Below are 22,227 nucleotides of genomic sequence, written 5' to 3' on the forward strand. Positions count from 1 at the left end.
AGTTTTTCAGGATATTGAGTGTGACCTTTTCTGAATCGATGCGGGTTCGTATCACTCCAGTACCGACAGTTTTGTTTATATACATTATATTCAGCATAAAATTACATTCATCAGTGAAACAAATTCGGTTCAACGCGAATTTTGTTAGTCATGAGTTCACTAAACTCAATTCGTCGGTCTGGATCATCATCGCCTAGTTGTCTCATGCGAAAGTCCTGTCATTGCAGATACTTGACGTGTCGATGCAGTAGGTTCTATTGCAAAATTTTCAGGAACGTCAATTTGGGATGCTTCATTCAGTAATCTTGGGGCATCCCTTTTTTATTTTGCACCGATCCCGTTTCTCTAAACTTTTCATCTAAATCGCGAATACGTAACTTACATTTTTGTCCGGATGCCATTCATGAACTATTTGAGCTGTTCTTAAATAACACTGTCTAGAAGGCAAATATGAACATAATCTCAACGCGTTCAGGTATACTCTAAACCATCGGGATAACTTCAGCTGAATGACAGTACCGATCGTGCAAATTATGAAAACTAATGATATTTAAAATTCTCAAATAAACCAAAAATTATTGAATCTGACAGAATCCGAAAAACAGATGTTTTCAGCTTGTTTTGTAAAACCGCAAATTAAGTTTTTATTTAACAATAAATATCCAACGGGAACTTATCATTTAAAATAATAGTCCGGGAGATAGCATTACAAATACAAAAGTCATCGTAAGCCGGCTGATATTCATCATCACCATCAATGGCGTTACAACTCTTCGTGAGTCTTTGCCGCGTTTACTATTGCTTTCCATGTTTTTCGGTCCTGTGCCAGTAATTCCCATTGTCGCACTCCCATTTTCTCTAGATCTTCTTTGACTGCATCTTTCCACCTTTTTCTAGGCCGCCCTACAGACCTTCTTCCCGCTGGCCTTTCCAAAACACATTGTTTATAAGGCGATTGTCGTTACTGCGTATCACATGCCCTACCCATCTGAGTCTATTGGCCTTTATATATCTGACTAGATTTTCTTTTCCGAATAGAGACTCTAGCTCGTTATTGTATCTGCTGCTCCATTCGTTTGTCACGCTGTCTCTGCAAGGGTCATATATCATTCGAAGAATTTTACGTTCCCACACCAGCAATTTATTTATTTCTTGAAATGAAAAATGAAAAAGACAGAAAAGATTTGATATTGAATTTGTTTCGAAACTATCTTACCGATTTTTTTATTTATTTCTCTTTTTGTTAGCGTCCATGTTTCGCTTCCATACGCGACTGCTGGTCGTATTATGGTCTTATATATCCGGATTTTTGTATCTCGTGAAAGAAGTTTTGACTTCATTAGATGTTGCATTGCAAAGAAAGATCTCTTTCCTGCCATTATTCTCGTTTCAACTTCTCGCTCTAATTTGTTGTCATTTGTGATTGTTTCTCCTAGATATTTAAATTCTTTAACCACTTCGAAGTTGTGATCATTTATGGTAATGTTTTGCCTTATTCGCCGTCGTTCTTGTTTTGAGACGACCATGTATTTTGTTTTGTCTTCATTTATTTTTAGACCGATGTTTAATGTAGCTTCTTCAAAGCTCGAGAAAATATCCTTAATTTCTAATGTTGATTGTGCTACTGCGTCTACGTCATCGGCAAAGGCAAGTATGAATTTTGCTCCCCGAGCAGTTATGTCTCGTTTGATTTTTGGATATATTTTTCGCATGACATATTCTAAGACCAGGTTAAACAACAATGGGAACAACGGATCTCCCTGTCTCAGTCCAGAATTTACGCAGAAAGTATTTGATATTTTTCCCCCAATTCTAACTTGTGCAAAAGAGTTACTTACACACATTTGTGTTACCGCAGCTAGTTTCTTGGTTACGCCGAGCTCGATCATTGCCTTCCATAATGTTGCACGATTAATTGAATCATAAGCCTGTTTGAAGTCTATAAAAATCTAATGCACGTCGTGATTATATTCTCAATACTTTCCAAGCATTTGTCTAATTGTAAATATTTGATCAATATTCGATCTGCCAGGCCTGAAACCACACTGGTAGTCACCAACTATTTCCTAGGCGTATGGTACCTACTAATCTTTTTAATAATATCGAAGCCAATATTTTATATGTAGTGTTGATTAGTGAGATTCCTCTGTAATTCATGCATGATTTCTTTTTTCCTTTCTTGTGTACTGGTACAATAATACTACCACACCATTATTTCGGCATTATTTCTTTCCGGCTGATATTAACACCCTGTTTAATTATTATTTATTTATTAATAATTATACAGCGTCATTAACAGAATCAATAAAAACCCCATTTAATTTTCCATTTAGGACAAAGTTTCACAATTATTGTAAAACTGTATAATTATTATGTATACCATTGGATAGCATTTTTTATGTATGATAGCGTCTTTTCAATGATGTATCACAAGTACGGGTTTGCAATCTAAACTTTTTTGGTTGTGGTGGGTGGGGCCTAATGGGTTGATGGTGGTGAGTTCTCTTTCATATCATTTTAGTTCCACCTTACTATCCTAGAAACGGTTTCAAGCATTTTTAGATATCATCTTTTATTCGTGAGATATAGCCCGTTGTATGTTTTAAAATTGACACACTGTATTAGTATTTCTGATTAAGTCATTGGGTCATTTCTTTTTATTTCTAGTATCTGTAATACTAGTAATTTTTTTCATAAATTTCCTCCAGAATGTTTTCAATACAAGCAAGACGTAATAGCTCTTTTGCTTGATATCGAAAAATGCTTTTGATGCTAATCTTGAGGAGTACAGTATATCTGGATATACAAAGTGGACTAATAGTGTGGAAGCTTCTATTTATCTCTTCAATGAATAGTCCGAATTGTACAAAAGCCGGGATACTCCAATTCTATAATATGGAGATATTAAATTTGTTGCTTGCAATGTTGCCAGATTTACCATTGTTCTGGCAGTATTAGTCACTTTGGTTTTTAAAAGACAACACTCTGTATATTGTGTTATTATTAGAATACTCACTTCAATACAAGTTCAACTATATGTATCACTTGGTATTTTATCTAGTCATAAAGATCTTACACAAATAAAACTTCTCAGTGCCAAATAGTTTTAAAGTAATTCAGTAAACATAAAATGCTGTGATTGTGACATTTATTCATGAAAACAACAATACCTTGACAATTATTAAAACTATTGTTCTGAAACTATTTTCTTGTGGCATTTTAAAGTAATTACTATTTAAATGGGAATAAGCCACAATTAAAGGTTAAAGTACGTTTATTGACGTTTCAATTTCCACTTCGGAAATCCAAGTTATTATTTTTATTGGCGATACTTGAAAAGAAGAATTTATAAAACTAAACGAGCACGTCTTGCCTGCAAAGGTAAAATAGTATATGTAAAAAAAATCGATTTTTGAATTTGTCGTCGAAACTTGGTTATTTTCTCTGTCCTTTCTTATGCAATTTTTAGATTATTTCTATCTCATTTAGTTTTTAAAATATGACCCAGATAAAACAGTATATGCATACGTGTATTTGCATCTCTTCTATGGTAAAACGGTATATTCGGCAAACTCTACAAAGGCAAAATAGTATAAATCGTCTTATACGGTATATACAGGGTGAGTCATAAGGAACTTTACATACTTCTACCATATGTAGAGTCCCTCAGGGAGCATATCATGTGGCCACTAAAAAATGTCAACTCCTCTTCTTTATTAATTAACAGGGTGATTTGTGTAATTGACCATTTATTTCATTTTACTGTAGTGTTTATACGGCTCATTTGATTTTTTTAATTTTTACATGATACAGTACACTACTGTCAAGTATTCGACTGCGAAATTTTTAGTGAACGATCAAATCTTACCAAAAATAGAACAACCATAATGAAGTATCAAATTATAAGGTAATTAATTTAAACAAATGTTATAAGTTTCAAACATTTTAATTGAAATGATAAACTGAGTCACTGCACAACAAAAAACAGTAACTACTAACAATAACGAAGAACAATTTAAAAAAAAAAACTAAAAATATGTACATAGTTATAATAAACCCATAAATTAGAACTGGAAAAGATACAATAATGGTAACAAAATAAAAATAATTCAAAATAGATTTTCGAAATGGAACCCTGCAGCCTGTACACACTTTTGTTGCCGAATTGTTAATTGACGTATTGAATTACGGATACTCTGGGGATCGTTTCTAATAGTATTACAACAATGTATAATTCTATCAATTAATTGTTGTTCGGTTATTAATATTCACTGCGTAAACTAGTTGCTTCAATCGTCCCCAAATATGGTAATCAACGGGATTGAAATCAGGGGATCTTGAAGGCCACGAAATAGGACCTGCATGTCCTATCCACCTGTTGCCATAAACATTATTGAGATGTGATAGCAACGTTCGCGTTGGCAAGCAAATTCGGCAAAATATTTTGTAGAAAGTTCAAATAGACCTGCCCTGTTAAAGGACCATCAAAAAAGTGAGGACCTACTAATTGGTTATTTATGACACCAATCCACACGTTAACCGAAAACCTTAACTGAGAACGACGTTCTCGAATAGCATGGGGATTTTCTTCTGCCCACACATGTGAGTTTCGTGAATTATTTATCCCGTCTCTGGTAAATTGGGCTTCATCTATAAATAGTGTCCTGTATAGCGATGGTCGATTATTGTTAATCGATCTACAAAATTCCAACCTATCGATCTCATCTCCAGCATGTAGTCGCTGAACCATTTGAATGTGATATGGGTATAGATTATTTTTTTGTAAGACTCTACTTACTTTTGATTGAGTAACATTGAGTTCTCGACTAACTTGTCTAGTGCTTATTGTAGGGTTCATAGTAACGGCGTCCATAATGTCATCTTACTGCGCTTCATCTACATGTCGCTCTGTTGTTCCACTAGGAAAAGTGCCATTTTCTCGCAAATAATTAAAAACTGACCCAAATGTTGGATGACTGGGAGTTCGACGATTAGGAAATCTCCTGCGATATTTTCTACTAGCAGCCCTACCATTCCCATTACAGAATCCATAAACAAATATTATGTCTGCATATTCTGTGGTCGAAAACTGATGTGGCATTTTGAACGAAAGTAGCAAAAGCTCTACCAAAACTAACACAATGTACTTAACGTAGATATGACAGAAGAAATATGTATTCTTGTACACATAAATAACAATTGATAATGACAATAATGACAATGGGTATAAAATATCAAGAAACGTCAAACGGTCAACGCCAACCTTCATTTTAAACTTTCTTAGATTTATTTTTATTTAGTACAGTTGATGCAATGTATTATTATTTGACATAAAATTTTAATCATTTACAATCAACAAAAAAGAGGTTTGACTTTTTAATCAATTTAATTTATTATTTATCGAAAATAATGCCCCAATACGATCTATGAGTGATTTGATCCTTCAATAAAAATTTAATAAAAGTGCGACAACATTGTCGCATATGTCGTTTTCATTGGCTATTTATGTAGTTTGAAAATCACTTATTGCATTTTAAAAAAAATGTATACAGGGTGTAATATTTAATACGAATCCCTAAATTAATTTTTCCAAAGCCAGTCCTGAAATTTTTTAGTTTAGCTAATACCAGTCGAATGCTTGATAGTAGTGTACTGTATCATGCAAAAATTAAAAAAATCAAATGAGCTGTATAAACACTACAGTAAAATGAAATAAATAGTCAATTACACAAATCACCCTGTTAATTAATAAAGCAGAGGAGTTGACATTTTTTAGTGGCCACATGATATGCTCCCTGAGGGACTCTACATATGGTAGAAGTATGTAAAGTTCCTCATGACTCACCCTGTATAAGCATTTATATTATTAGCGCCTTATACCGTTATATACTATATATAAGCATTTATATTGTTTATTTCTGTTATATATGTTATATCTATTTTTTTAAACTCTAGTGGTAAAATAAAATATATGTAGTATATACTGTTATACCGTAACATACGTTATAAAAACTGCGTCCCAATTACAATGCTAAAATATTATAAAATTTCATATACTGTTTTACCATAGTATGACCATATTTTTCTCATTGCGCCGTATCCTTTCGAAGGTTGGCGATCCAAATGGCAATTGCAGTTTTGGAAACTGCTGCGAAAAAGATCTCTGCGGATGAGCGGTCGAACCATCTCCTCAGATCTTTCAGCCACGAGTTCTGGCGTCTTCCTACTGATCTTTTGCCCTGTACTTTTCCTTCCAGTATAACTTGAAGTAATTCATATCTTTCGCCTCTCAACACATGACCCAAGTATTGCATTTTCCTCTCTTTGATTATTCTTAGTAATTCTTTTTGTTTACACATGCGACGAAGTACCTCAACATTAGTAACTCTTTGTACCCATGGAATCCTCAACATTTGTCTATATATATACATCTTAAAGGCATCTATTCTTTTTTCTATTTCAGAGTCCATTGCCCAACTTTCACAGCCATACAGTAAGACAGAAAAAACGTAACATCTGATCATTCGGATTCTAAGCTGTAGACTAAGGTCTGATCTTGTAAAAAATGTTTTCATGCTCATGAATGTTTTCCTTGCTTGTTCGATTCTTGATAGAATTTCTTTTTTTGGATTACACTGACTATTGATATTTGTTCCCAAATATTTTATGGAAGTCACCTGTTCTATTATTTAGTTTACTATTATATTATTATTATTATTTAGTCTTTTATGTTAACGTTTAGATGTAAACCGAACATTTCGCTGTGGTGAACTACCGCATTTATTATATATTGTAGTTCTTGTGCGTTACTTGCTATTAAGACGGTATCATCAGCATATCTGATGTTGTCTATGCTGATTCCGTTAATCTTATTTCCGCCTTGGACCTCGTTTAATGCTTCTCTGAATATAGACTCCGAATACAAATGAATAAAGACGCAACCCTGTCTTACACCTCGTCGGATTTGTATGTCTTCGGATGTTGTGTGCTCTATTTCAATTGTTGCCGTTTGGTGTCAGTATAGTTCTGAGATAATAAGTCTTGTTCGTCAACTCCAGTTGTTCTCAGAATTTCGATCATCTTTTGATGGTTAACGCAGTCAAATACTTTTCGATAGTCAATAAAACATGCATATACATCTACATTCATGTCTCTGCATCGTTGCGTTAACACATTTAAAGCAAAAAGAGCCTCTCGTGTTCCCAATCCGTTTTGAAATCCGAATTAAGTGTCACTCATCTGGAACTCGCACTTCTTGTAAATTCGTGTATGGATAATTCTGAGAAAAGTTTTAAGGACATGAGACATTAAGCTTAATATTCGATAATCATCGCATTGTGAGGGATTGGATTTTTTTGGTAATGCTACGAATGTTGATTTTAGCCAGTCTGTTAGTATTTTACCTGTGTCATATATATTATTGAATAGTGCTGTTATTAAATCTAGGCTTTTACTTTCGTTATCTGCAATTAGTTTAAGTATTTCGATATTGATATTGTCTGGACCGGTGGCTTTTCTATCTTTCTGAGATTTTACTGCGTGAATCACTTCTTCTTTGGTTATTTCTGGCCCTTTTTCATTTATTCGATTATCTGTGGTTGGTGGAGAACAAGGTCTATTGTCGTCAAAAAGAGTTTGTATGTATTCTTTCCATCTCTCTAGTTTGTCTTCTGTACACATAAGTATTTCGTTATTATCATTTTTTAATATTGTTGCTAGTCTCTTTTTGTGTCTTACTGTCATTTCTTTTACTTTTTTATGAATATTAACGTTGTCGTATTTTTCCTGAATTTGTTTGATTTCTAGGCATTTTGTTGATATCCAGTTTTCTTTCTCCTCCCTGCACTTTTTTCTAATGATTTTGTTAATTCGCTTGTATTCTATTGGGCTTGTTTTATGTTTTCATCTTACCTCCATGAGGTTCATGATCTCTTATCTATTCTTGTTTTTTGTTGTGTTTTATGAATCCGATGTCGTCTTCTTGTATCTTTGTTATTTTTGTTTTTAGAGCAGTCCATGTTAGTTCAATGTCTGTCTGTACCAAGTTTTCGATCGTATGATCATAGAAATTTTTATCTCCTCCAATGGTATATACATATAAGGTTTTTAGATTTTCTTTTGACACTGTGTGTCAACAACATTTTGTGTTTGTTTTCCGGCGTAGCTGTTACTCTACGATTAAAAGTTATTTGAGTGGTGTTTTAAGACGATTATGCGTTTCTAGGTTTTTGTTTTATCCTTTTAAGCTGTTCCTGACTACGTAAAATTAAAAGTATTGTCTATGGTTAAACTGGTATTAAAAAGAAGACACCAGAAAAGCTACAATATAAAGGGCATTGCATTTAAAAAATCAAAGTGACTACTAGTATCAGAAAAATGATAAATCTGGCAATTCAAATTTTCATATTGTAAAGTAGGTGTATGACTGTTTTTGTATAATTCGAACCATCAATTTAAAAAATAATTAGTAGTTTCCACTTTTGGCCCAGTCTGTATATCTTCCTTTATTAATTAATTTGTAACGATTAGATTATATTGTACTGAATTGTACAAAAAAGATGAAAATCTAATAAGTGCGTTTTAAGAAAACGGTAAAAGTTAAGCTATATGGATTTCCAAGTGCTTCAATACTTTAGATAAAATCAAAACTATTGTAATTCACACAAAAACATATTATAGAAAACTAATACTTAATATTCTTCTACACTGTTAAATATACATTTTAAAATTATGCTAAGAGACTCACTTACCAGTACGAATAAGTTTAAAGCTAACTGCATTGTGAGACTTCAAATGTTCATTGTAAGACGGATGTATAAGGTCCTTCAATGGAGATTCATTTCCCGCCATTTTGGCTGGATCGTTCTCTAGCGCCGATGCTTTCTTCGACGTAACAGCTCCTCGCACGTTCTGGAAGAACTGTTTTTTCTTTGCCGGCGACTTTTCTACGAAAAAAATTATTATTTGTAACTGATATTGATTTGTGTTAGTCTTAATTTATGCATATAGAATTCGAGATACATGTTTTAATCACACGTCCGCATTAAAACAGGGAAAAGTCTAAAACAGACATTCAATAAATGAAAATGGTAAGCATATCTATCAAGCTCATCGTAAACTATGTGAGTATTGTGTTAATTATCCGGAAAAACCTGCAAAACGGAGTAACGATTAATTGTTATCAAAAAAGATTTAACGAGCATTTGATCACAATAAAGAACATATTTATAATGTTACTGAATTGTATAAAAATAAGATATATTTTTTAATTCTTCTTCTTCTTGATGTGCCTATCTGTTACGTATGTTGTCGATCATCATGGCAATCTTTATCTTATCTGCAGCAGCGCGGAACAGCTGCACATATGTTGTATTGAACCAGATTCTGAGGTTCTTTAACCAAGATGTTCTTCTTTTTCCTGGACCTTGTTTTCCCAATATTTTTCCTTGCAGGATGGCTTGAAGGAGAGCAAATCTGGCTTCATTTCGCATAATATGTCCGAAGAATTGTAACTTTCGAGATTTGATGGTGGTTAGGACCTCTCGGTTCTTATTCATTCATCTGAGAACCTCCTCATTTGTGACTCGGTCATTCCATCGGATCTTAAGTATTATTAGATATAGACACATCTCAAATGCTTCCAGTTTTCTGCACATATCTTAGTTCAAGGTCCACGATTCAACAGCATAAAAAAGGACAGAGAAGACGTAGGATCGCAGCATTCTTACTTTTGTATCAAGAGAGAGGTTGTGACTCTTGAAGAAGGTTCCCATCCGATTGAAGGTGGATCTAGCTTTTTCGATGCGTGCTCTAATCTCCTGGTTGTTGGTCCATTCTTCATTTATTATGGTGCCGGGGTAGTTGTACTGCGTTACTCTTTCTACAGAGGATTGATTGACGTAGAGTTGACCTTCTGTTATACTTTTCTTGCTTATTATCATAAGCTTTGTCTTCTTAACATTTATATTAAGTCAATATTTTTGACTGTAATACGTGATTTTGTTTATAAGAAGCTGTAGGTCTTCTCAGTTGTCCGCCAATACTATGGTGTCATCTGCATATCTGATGTTGTTTAGCCGGTAACCATTTAGTAGAATACCTTTTTCAGTTTCGTGCAAAGCTTCGATAAATATTCTTTCAGAGTACAGATTAAAGATTAGAGGAGACAAAATATAGCCTTGCCTCACTCCACGCGTGATTTTCACATAGTCAGTGTGTTCACCTTCAACTCTGAGATTTGCTGTCTGATTCCAGTAAAGATTTCTAATTATTTTTAGATTTTGGTTGTTAATAAATTGTTTAATTAGATTAATTTAAAAATTCAACTTACAGGATGATTCAAAAATTTTCTACAAGGATTAAACTCAAAAAAAAAAATGGATAATTAGAAGCATCATAATTTATCTTCTATAGGTTTGTTAACACATTTAAAATTCTAGCGGGAAATTAAAACATATCTATATTTTTATTATCTGCTTATTTGTATGACACTAGAAACACGTTAGGTAAGAATTAAACTTCTAACTAAACATCGCTGTTTTATATAGTGCCAACACTGAGCCTTGGGGAACTCTTGCTGTAGAAGTAAAAGAAGCTGAGAAATGACCTCGCATTTTTACCACGATTTTACATTGAGTGACATATGAATGGATAAGTCTAGCGAATGGAAAAGGCAAGCCGATGTGAAAATGCCGAGTGAAAGTTTGCCATCGTTAAGACTTTTAGTAAGGTGTGTGACGATTTGTGTCAATGCGCTTGTTGTAAATTGACCTTTTCTAAAGCCGAATTGGAATGTTGTGGTGATAATATGTTTTGTGATAAAGTCAACGAGTCTTTGCTTAATGATTTTCTCGAAGAGCTTAACCAAGACGTTTAGTAGAGGAATCGGCCTATAAAAGTGAAGATCGGTCTGGGGTTTGCCCTTTTTTTTGAAGCATGATCGTTTTGGCTTCTTTCCATGGGGATGGAAAGTAGCAGTGCCTAAGATTGGCATTGACAATGTTCGTCAGGTAAAGTGTGATGCTCGGTGGGAGTTATTTCTCGCAGTACCTGGCAATTTTGTCAGGTCCCGGTGCATTCGATCTGAAAATTTGGCAGTAATGTTCAAAAGTTTGTTGATCCACAGGTGCCATAATTGGATGTTCATATGATTTCTGTAGATTGAAGGGGTGGCGAGTCGTCTTGTTATGTCTTTCTCGGTTATTTCACGGAATTCGTGGTCAAATCTAAGGTCATCGGGGGTGATTAAGGTGTTTTGTAAATGTGTTTTGAAGGCGTCAGCCTTCTGTTGATCTTGTAGCATTTTTAAATACTTTGGTATGTGTTGAAATCTTCTCGTATATGTTAAAACACTAAAGAATATTTTCTTCGTATTTCTGTTTCCTATCGTACGTATTAAACCACCGAAATATTCTTTCAATCTTTTTTGCGTCGACGAGTTGATAATAAACACATGTTTAAAGTTTGTTTATATATCACAGATGCATATTTCCTCGGTATTCTTTAATCGTTAAGCCGCCTATTATTGCGTGTTAAATAATTTTTTCCCTTTATATGTTTTGTTTATACCAAGTTGGGCGAATGAATTTTAAAGATAATTACATCACTCTCGCTAAGGCCGCTGTCGGGGGCAGTTGGTTTTAGTGTTAGTCCAAATTTTTCTTCAAATTTGTAATGTTTTGTGTTTTTTTATCTTCCATCATGAGAAAATGTGTACTGTAGTAGCAGTGTTAAGTTTTATGTCTAGTTACAGTGAAGGTTGGGAAAAATCTTTAAACAGTCAAGGCGCTGTGAGTGTCGGCGTCAAGAACCGGCAAATTTGTTAAGAAAAAGTGATTTATACTCAATGTAATGTGTCAGTTCTAATAAGAGTAATCACTGTTTTTATTTTATGTCGGCTCTCACCTAAGAGATCTAAGATCTAAGAGATTTGCGGCATTTAAAACAGATTTGAAAGGTACCCACATGTGTTCCAGTTTTTTAAAAAGCCGGGTCTAAACTTCTAGTCTCAATTTGTTTGTCCTAAGAAGCCGTTTCAGAATATTTCCGCAGTTTGGAGATTAATTTGTTCGTGTGGCAGAGAGTATAAGTCCAGTTCCTAACCATAGAAATTTTAAAGAAATTTTAGTGAAATCTATGTAACTCTTTTGTGTTGATTTTTAAAGGAAAAATAAACATTTTTTAATAATAATTGCTTTCATAACAGTTAAAGAAATTATAGTAATTAAAATTGTAGATCTTGGAGTTTGGCTTATGTGGCTTCTTCTTCTTCTTAGCCTTCTGTCCATGTTTGGACATAGGCCTATTCCAACTCCTTCCATCGGTCTCTATCCTGAGCAACATATTTCCAATTTGTTCCGGCTATTCTTTTAATATCACTAACCTCATCTGTGGTCTTCCTCTTGGTCGTTTACTTTCGTAAGGTCTCTAATGTTGTATTGTAGTATTCCAACGTTGGTCTTTTTGTCTAGCAGTGTGACCCGCGAAGCTCCATTTAAGTTTGGCAATTTTTGTTGCTATGTCCTCGACTTTTGTTTTGGATCTTACCCAGTCGTTCCTCTTTTTATCTGACAGTCGTATACAACATTGCTCTTTCCATTGTTCTTTCTGTTGTGGATAGTTTATTCATGTTTGCCTGGGTTAGGGTCCAGGTTTGACATCCATATGTCATGATAGGAAGGATGCATTGGTTGAACACTTTGCTCCTCAAGTATTGGGGTATTTTGCGGTTCTTAAGTATCCAACTAAGTTTTCCAAATCCTGCTTATGCTAGTCTTGCTCTTCTAGTAATTTCCGCACTTTGGTTCTCTTTGTCAAGTCTCAGAATTTGGCCTAGGTAGATGTATTCCTGGATTTGTTCTATCTGACTGCCATTTATACGAGTAGTTATACGTCTGGGGTCATCTGTGTTTGTCATTATTTTTGTTTTTTTCATATTCATTTTTAGACAGATGTATTGGGAGCTGGCTGCTAGTTCCCCCATCATAATTTGCAGTTCCTCGAATGTGCTCGCTATATTCACTACGTCGTCAGTGAATCTGAGGTGGTTTAACTTGTTGCCATTAACGTTAATGCCATATGTTGACCAATTTGTATTTTTGAAGACGTCTTCTAGGGCTGGTTGAAAAGCTTTGGCGATATTACGTCTCCTTGTCTCACTCCTCTCTTAATAGAGATGGGATTTGTATTTTCGTCTAGTTGTACGATCATAGTTGCATTTTCATATATATTATGTATTAGTTGCCTATATCTCAAATCTATTCTACAATTATTAATAGCTTGTTCTATGGCCCACATCTCGATACTATCAAATGCCTTTTCATAGTCGACGAAGGCAAGAAATACGGGTAGTTGGTATTAATTTGCCTTTTCTATCAATGTTCTTATTGTCAGCAAATGGTCTGATGTACTAGATCCTTTGCGGAAGCCAAGCCTGTTCAACCGGTTGGTAATTGTCCATTTTGTAGATTAACCGATTGCTAATAATAATCATAAATAGTTTGTATACTTGACTGAGCAACGATATAGGTCTATAATTCTGTAGATCACATTTGTCCCCTTTTTTGTGTAAGAGTATTACTAGACTCTCGTTCCAGTCTTTAGGGATCTTGCTATTATGGAGACATCTATTAAATAGTTCTGTTAGTACAGGGATTGTTAATGTCTTGCTTGTTTTCAAGAGCTCGGCAATTATACCGTCGTGTCCTGGAGCTTTATGATTTTTTAGCTCTTTTAAAGCTCTTTCTATTTCGAATCCCTTTATATTTGGTGATCCCACGCTTTTTATTTTTCTTTTGACGTTTTCCTGTGTTGTTTCATTAGGCTGGCCTTAGGTACAAGGATGTGTAGAAGTCTTCGACAATATTTGTTATTTTATATTATTTGTCCTTATCTACCTTATTGTTGGCGTCTTTAATTTTGATGATTTTTTGAACTCCCAGTGCGGGTCTTAGAAATTTTAAGCCTCTGTTGTTTTCAATGACTCGCTCTATTAAGTTCTCGTTCCATTTTTGTATGTCGCGTTTTAGTTCTGTTCTAATTGTTTTATTAAGTTCTCTGTATTCTTGAGTATAGCATTTGTTTTGCGCTAGTAGTTGTCTTCTTTTCGTTATTAGCTGTTTAGTTTCATTGCTTATTTTGTCTTCTTTAGTCCTTGTTTTCTTTGCGACCTGTAGTCCTGCTGCGGGAAGGTTTTTATTTAGGTCTTTATTAATCTCGTCAATTTGATCTTGATTATGTGAAGGATCAGATTCGAACTTATCCGCTAAGCCCTCTCGGAATTGCTCTTCATTTGTTCTTAGTTTAAAGGCATCTATCCTCGATGTTTTTTTTTTAATCCTTTTTCTCTCTTCTTTCATGTTAATATTTATTTTTGATCTAACTATACGATGGTCACTACTCGTTGTTACGTTGTTTATTGTTGTGACGTCTTCAAATATTCCTTTGTTGTTTGAGAGAAAATAGTCTATTTCATTTTTGGTAGTTCCGTTAGGTGCGACCCATGTCCACTTTCTGTTAGGTTTCTTTTTGTAGAAGGTATTCATAACATACATGTTTTCTTGTTCCAGGAATTCCATGAGTTTTTCTCCTCTTGTGTTTCTTGTGCCAAATCCAAAATTTCCAATCTTGCTTTCAGAGTCTTCAATCTTACTTCCAATTTTGGCGTTAAAGTCTCCCATTATTATTATTTTGAATTCTTTGTTGTTGTCTATAGCTTTTTTAACGTCTTCGTAAAAAGAATTTATTTCCTCTATGTGGCTTAGATATCATATTAATTGTTCTCAATTTAAAAATTTAATATTGATATCTGACAGCTAGCTTTATTTTTTTGACACATACCTAATCATAACAGATCTTGTTTTTGTTTTTTTTTTTAAGATTAACCTTTACCTATAGTCCCATTTAAAAAGATATTTTTTATTTGTAATAATTTATTTCTGCTACAAATTATTGCCCAGTAACAATTATTGTAAGTTCTTGTAGTACCTCCAACTTCTAGAGTTTGTAAACGGATAGAACATAGTAAGTCTGTTTTTGATATTTTGTATTTTATTGTTATTATTTGTATTTGTAACTGTTTGTGGTGAGACAACAATAAATATTTAATTTTTTCCCTAAATCATTTTGTCTGTTTCTCTTAACTAACTCTCTAAACCGTTTTTTTGTATTTTTAGGCAGGAAGAACATTTTCTTTCATCCAGAAAGATTCTTCACAGCGGCGTCCTTATTTTAAATAGCTTGAGAACCTTCTTGTGTTTTGTTTGTCCAGGAGATTTATGTAAGTTCCCCTTTGTTTCATTTTTGTAGTTGCCCCAATCCAAACCCATTGTTTCATTCACTTATCCACGACCCAGTTCTCCAAATAAACCCTGAGTGGCAGTTCTCAACAGTTTCGTTTTATTTTGCTTGCCCTATCTCCACCCTAGTAGTTACGGTCCTCAATTTTTAACCCCTTATACTGTACCCCCTATAGTAATACCCTAGGTGGTACGCAAAATAATCGTTACAATCTGAATTGATAATTTGTATGTAAGACAGTGGAGTGTAAAACATTATAAACGCCTCTATTTTCTTAATTAATTACTAATGTACGAGTATCGTTAAGAAAGAATTCTTTAATAATAAAAAATTAAATTGAAAATTTAAAAATTAAAAAAAAATTGTTTTGGTATTGGCACGATACACCAATAAGGACTTATAAATAAACACAGCCATGATTGCAAAATTGAAACATACAAAACATTTTAATTGATAAAAGGAAAAACTTTATAATGAAACATTTACACATTGCATTTTTAGCTTTTTCAACATTTTTAGCCTCTTTTGTGCTTATTTGATGCTTTTTTCAAATGAAATTGTATGCTTTACAAGCTTTTTTTGCTTTTTATCCGAACTGTAATGATGACACCAAATAGTTCTAGGCAAATGTTAAAATAACTGACAATTTTAATTAAAAAAAAGATTAAATTTCAAACATATCTGTTTTTATATTTTATAAAAAGATTAAAGAGTATTGTAACGTGAAAAATTTATAAATTTGAATAACGAGAATCGAATAAATAATTTGCTGACTTTATTTTCAATTTAGATGTGTTTTTACTGTATAAATTAAATAAAATGGAAACATCAGAGACTGACTTTAATTTTGTTTGGAATTGGTGCGTGCGTGAAATTAGTGTAGAAATTCCAGACAGTGGCAATCACTTCCAACTGTAACGATTGACACTTATTGACGATAAATCGATACAGTTAACGGGATGAATAGATTGAATATGTATGCTTATTGCACTGAATGAATTATATGAAGTTGATATGGTACAAAGGTATTCAGGAAATTTCACTACATTGAGATTAATATGCCATTGTTAAGTGAGATAAATGATACTTGGCAAAACGGTAATCATGTATTCCATTGATTGAGCGGCTATTAAATAAAAGCGGAAGGCTGGTTCATATAACGAGGCAATATTTATATATAAAAAAAATAAAATTACTAAAAAAAGTTCAATTTTAAAAATCTAAATTCTTATTGTTGATAAGCATAGTCCTCGCACTTCTAACAATTGTCCTTAACTGCCTCTTACTGCCTGGGACCGTTTTTAGTTTATCTAGATTGTATGTTGGTCTCTTGGTGTTTCGCGTGGTTTTGTTTTTTGCCATCTTGATTTTAATGGTACCAATTACGAGATGATGGTCACTTGCGATGTCTGCTCCTCTTTTATTACGTACATCAAGAAGAGATGATCTCCATCTTTTAGATATAGCGATGTGGTCTATTTGATTTTCTCTTGTATGGCCAGGTGCAGTCCATGTTACCTTGTGAATATTTTTATGTGGAAAGATCGTTCCACCAATAACTAAACTATGACTGGAACAAAAATTTGTAAAGCGCTCTCCGTTTTCATTCATTATTCCTAGGCCATTAGTATGTCACCTTGGTTTACTTGTTGGGTCGTTTGTTCTAGTTGTTCGTAGAAAATGTCTTTTTCTTCGTGGAGAGATGTGTTTGTGGGAGCATAGCATTAAATCACTGTTATCTTACGGTATCTGGTATAAAATCTGGCAGTCATAATTCTATCATTAATGGGTTTCCATGAAATAAGGCATTTTTTGGCTTGTTTGCTGAGTAAAAGACCCACTCTGCTCTCGTGGCTCCCATTTTCTTTACCACTGTATAATAGGAGTTCTCCTGTTTGGGTATGGTGTTCACCATTACCCAACTATCTTACTTCCGATAGACCGACAAAGCTTAATTTGTACCTATTTAACTCTTACTGCTTGAGCTAGTTTAGAAATCTCATACAGAGTTTTAACATTCCAGCAACCAAATCATGTCCGTGTTTTCGGTGATACCAAGGTCGTCAACATGTGTTCCGTCCGGTTTGTTTCTACCAAAGTTTCAGTAATAAGGTCAAATTTAGGATAGGTAGGTTATTGGCCTTCCGCATCCGAGTCTGGTGCCGGGGCTGCCGACTGTAGCTTCCAGACAAGCCTCAGGGGGTAGTGGACCTGGAGATGGCAACGACATTTCCTCCGTGCAGGATGATAAGGTTATACCGCCTATACTCGGTCGTCAGAGCCTCGTTTGTGATAACAGGGTTCACCAACGGGAAGGTGAGGTTGACTATTGAGTAGGAGAGGCTATTTGAGACGCATCACTACCTCATTAGAAAAAAAAAATTTTTTTTTAACATAGCTATAGACTATGTTCTCTCCAAACTAGACTCCGACACAAGAGGGATACAATGGACGTTAACCACACGCCTAAGCGATCTAGAATACGCAGACGATATCTGTCTATTAGGTCAAAGGTTTCAAGATCTGGCTTACCAATTGGAAACACTTTCCACTGAAGCCAATAAAATAGGTTTGAAAATCAATATTAGTAAAACCAAGTCCATGAGAATAAATGCAAGGAACAACACGCTATTTACTATCGACAATATGCAGATTGAAAATGTGGAAAACTTTACGTATCTTGGAAGTGTCATAACAGAAAACGGAGGTACAGAAGACGATATTCGTATGAGGATACGAAAAGCTCAACAAGCTTTCAGCACGCTTAACCCTGTTTGGAGATCTGGCGAGTATACTACAAGGACAAAGATCCGAATATTCCGATCAAATGTCATGTCTGTTCTACTCTACGGATGTGAAACCTGGAAAGTGACAAACACCCTCACAGACAAACTGCAGGTCTTTGTTAACAAATGTCTACGAAGAATTGTTCGTATATTCTGGCCTAACACCATCAGAAACGACGATCTGCTACACCTGACCGAACAAAAGAGATTACAAAATGAAATTAAGTCCAGAAAGTGGGGTTGGATCGGTCACACACTCCGAAAAAATAGTTGCAGTATCGCAAAGACTGCCCTAGAGTGGAATCCCCAAGGGAAAAGAAAAAGAGGTCACCCAGTACGAACTGGGAGAAGATCCATCATGGACGAGATAAGAGGCCAAGGAAAGTCTTGGAATGAGGTGAAGGCCTTAGCGCAAAATAGAACCCGATGGCGCATTTTCACTGAAGCTCTATGCTCCACTTAGGAGTTCAAGAACCTTATATATATATATATATATATATATATATATATATATATATATATATATATATATATATATATATATATATATATATATATATATATATACTGCCTCTTACTGCCACCATTTTGTTGAGGTGTATATGGGGCTGAACATTCATGTAATATACCATTTTTCCTGATAAAATCCTAAAAATCACTATTGATATATTCTCGTTAACCTTGGTCACTTCTTAAAATTCTGATCTTATTACCAGTTTGATTTTCGATCAGTATTTTAAAATCCTTAAGCTTCTTGATAACATCTGACTTGTGTTCTAGAAAATAAACACGGCGAGAACCACTACAATCGTCTTTAAATAAAACAAAATATTTCAATCCACTTAGAGAGGAAATGTTTACTGGTCCACATACATACACTAGTGGCCAAAATTCTGGAAACTTTTCAAAAATTTTAGTTTTGTTATCAGCATTCCTCTTTTTCACGAGACTTATGTTATTTACAAGTTTATCTATAAGTTTATTACATCGTTTTATGCTTCTACTTAATATTTAACATCTATTTTAATGGGGAAAATCCTCTAAAAATTTAAAAATAAATAAAACAACAGCCGTTGCTATTAGTAGATATATTTAAAAAAATGGTACAATGATTATTATCAACAAAATTAGTATTTGGTAGGATAACCTTTGTTTTTTACGACAGACTCAATTCTGCGAGGCATGGAGTTGACGAGATGAGCCAAATCTTCTGGTGTAATAACTCTAAACCAGTTTTGAATAATGGCTTCTATCAGTTATATCAGACCGTAGTACACTGGGGCAAAAGCTCTTCTCCCGGTCGGCGGCTAACCAAGTTCACTCCGTCACTCCAAAAGATCGAGATTTTGGTTTCATCACTCCAAATTACTTTACTCCATTGTTCTTCTGTCCACCCTCTGTATGCCAAAGCCCAATCAATGCGTTTTTGCCTCTGTTTTTTATTCTCTCTGCCTCTCTTTCTAGGAATTCGTGCTCGCAATCAATTTTCACACAACTTTCTTCTGATAGCGCGGTCCGATATTTGTAATCCAGTTGAATTGACAATACCGTTAATATCTTTTGCGGATCTGCGACGATCTTCTTAAGAAAGTCGGCATATTCTACGCACATCGTAGTGACTAACTTTGGGTTTTCTGCCAGATCTTTTTGCTGATTTTGTCGTTCCATGTTTGCAAACTTTCATTCCACCTGATTTTGTGGCGCCACCACCCAATTTGTTTACTATTTCTTGATAAGTGTAACCTTCTTCTCGAAGGATAATTGCTTTGGCTCTCTTTCCTGGCGACCAGTCAACACGTTTTGGGTTTCTGGTTGTCATTTTCGTTGAATCGACGCTGATGAATTCCTCTTCGACAATTAAACAATATCACCTTAGTAACAACTACCTGATGTCACTAATAAACACTGTAAGCCGCACGAAACTGTACTAAAGGCCACCTAACCGCTTCCAGTTGGGTTGTTGACTGACTAGCAAAACCCTGACGCAATACAGTATTGCCAATGTTGCCATTTACAAATCTCGGATTTTCGGCGTTTCGCTTGAATCTGGTTCCATATTTTATTAAATAATGATGTTAATAAAAAAAGAGTGAGAAATATATAAAATATTATGCAGGAATATAAAACAATAAAATAAAAATTTAATTGTAATGGTAAACTATATAAATCATGATTATGAGACGAGTCTTGCTAAAAAAACGATAATTTTTGTAAAGTTTACAGAATTTTGGCCACTAGTGTATGTCTCAATCATTTCACTTGGTTTGTCTGATCTGCTTCTTGTAAGACTTTTATGGGATTTTCTTGATTGCTTTCCATACTGACATGACTTACAGAAAATATTTTCTTTATCTTCAACTCTCATATTTTCTACTAAATGAGCTGTTTTCTTGACAGAGTTCAACATGAAAAGCTTTTAAGTATTTTTGGGACCAAAAACATAGATAGTAGAGATTTATAAATTATATCAAATCTGTATCAAAATCAGAAAGTAAAAATAAGAGTTGAAGGAGAACTGATAGAGGAAGTAAGTATACTTAGAGGAGTTCGACAAGGGTGCATACTTTCACCACTCTTATTCAACGTCTACAGTAAAGTGATATTTCAAGAAGCTTTATTGGATATTGTGGAGGGTATTTTGGTCAACGGAAATAGCATTAATAATATTAGATATGCGGACGATACGGTCATATTTGCAAGTGACATGGAAGATCAACAGTACATAATACAACATGTATACAAATCATGCGAAAGGTACGGACTGCAAATGAATCTCAAGAAAACGAAATCAATGATATTCTCAAAAAAACCACAACATGTAGATAACCTGTTCATCAATAAGACAACTATCGAAAGAGTAACAACATATAAATATTTAGGAACGTGGACACTAAAACAGTCTGAAATCAAAAAATTAAACTCGTTTGAGAGGTGGTGCTACAGGAGAATTCACAGAATATCGTGGACTGAAAAAGTAACTAATATAGAGGTGTTAGAAAGAATTAAGAAAGAATATGAAGTCATAAAAACTGTGAAAATTAAAAAGATTCAATATCTGGGTCATATAATGAGGGGCGAAAAGTACGTATTTCTTAGATTAATTATGCAAGGGAAGAAATTTGAGAGAGTGATTCGGTTGCAGCTCATTAGAATTATTCAAAAGCGCGGCCAATAAAATTAAAATAGCGATGATGATTTCCAACCTCCGATAGGAGAAGGAACCAGGATCATACCATAACTTTATTGATGTTTTGTAAACTAAATTACATTCTACAATAGTCTTAAATCTAAATTGCTTGACCCACAGATTGAGCTCTACGTACTCGAACACACGAAATGTTACCATTTGGTTCTAGAAATTGACAACTGTTTTTGTGAGAGTGATAGATAAAGTTTTTATCTGTCATAGCTTCCATAAACATAAGCTGTGACTTAGTTCAGGAATATAGAGGACATTATTTATAGTACGATCATACCTCTCACCTTGAACTAATGCCTGTATTTTAAGGACACCTTTACCTTCTGCAGGAATCAACTTGTTGTTTGCTATTCTAACATACATAGATTTAGCTAGAGATTCTAATTTTGAAAACAACAATTTTTCACCAGTCATGTGTAGGCTTGTTCCTGAGTTACATATCCACTCACTTTTATTTACACTCGAGGTTGATGAGTACATGAAAGAAATATCACATATGTAAGCTATATTACTTCCTGATGACCTAATTTTATCTTTATTTTTGGAAACATATATTCCCTTTCTACACTCTCTAACCCAATGTCCCTTTTGTTTACAATAATTACAAGTGGTATTTTTCTTTAAGTCCTGTATATTTGTTTTCTTTTTACCAGTTGCTTCCCCTTTACTTTCTAAAGCCTCTACTCGTAAAGTAGGACGGGATATTTCAGAGTCATTATTATTCATTCTAGTTTCTTCTTTAAGCAATCTTGCTGCTAAATTTTTAAAAGACTGCTGATTACTGACTACAGAGTCCCAGGCAGTACAAAAGGCATTAAATCTAGAAGGTAAACTATTAATTACTTTGGAACAAACGGCTCTATTAATAATAGTTTCATTGTTGATATTCATAAAACTTTTGCCATAGTAACTCTCTACATATTTCTGTCTTTTTTCATATATTGT

At 34.2% G+C, this 22,227-nt stretch overlaps 1 protein-coding gene across 7 annotated transcripts in view; it reads right to left on the reverse strand.

The window, feature by feature from the left end:
- The window catches only part of Stacl (SH3 and cysteine-rich domain-containing protein), a 707,685-nt gene that overhangs the window by 532,305 nt on the left and 153,153 nt on the right, over window positions 1-22,227 (reverse strand). For all 7 annotated transcript variants that reach the window (XM_072525277.1, XM_072525271.1, XM_072525272.1 and 4 more), the window contains one exon: window positions 8,751-8,945. In XM_072525277.1, coding sequence (XP_072381378.1) covers window positions 8,751-8,945 — 195 coding nt within the window. The remainder of the gene's footprint in view (window positions 1-8,750; window positions 8,946-22,227) is intronic.

Source organism: Diabrotica undecimpunctata, chromosome 3 (genome assembly GCF_040954645.1).
Source record: "Diabrotica undecimpunctata isolate CICGRU chromosome 3, icDiaUnde3, whole genome shotgun sequence".
In the NCBI taxonomy this organism is placed as follows: domain Eukaryota; kingdom Metazoa; phylum Arthropoda; class Insecta; order Coleoptera; family Chrysomelidae; genus Diabrotica; species Diabrotica undecimpunctata.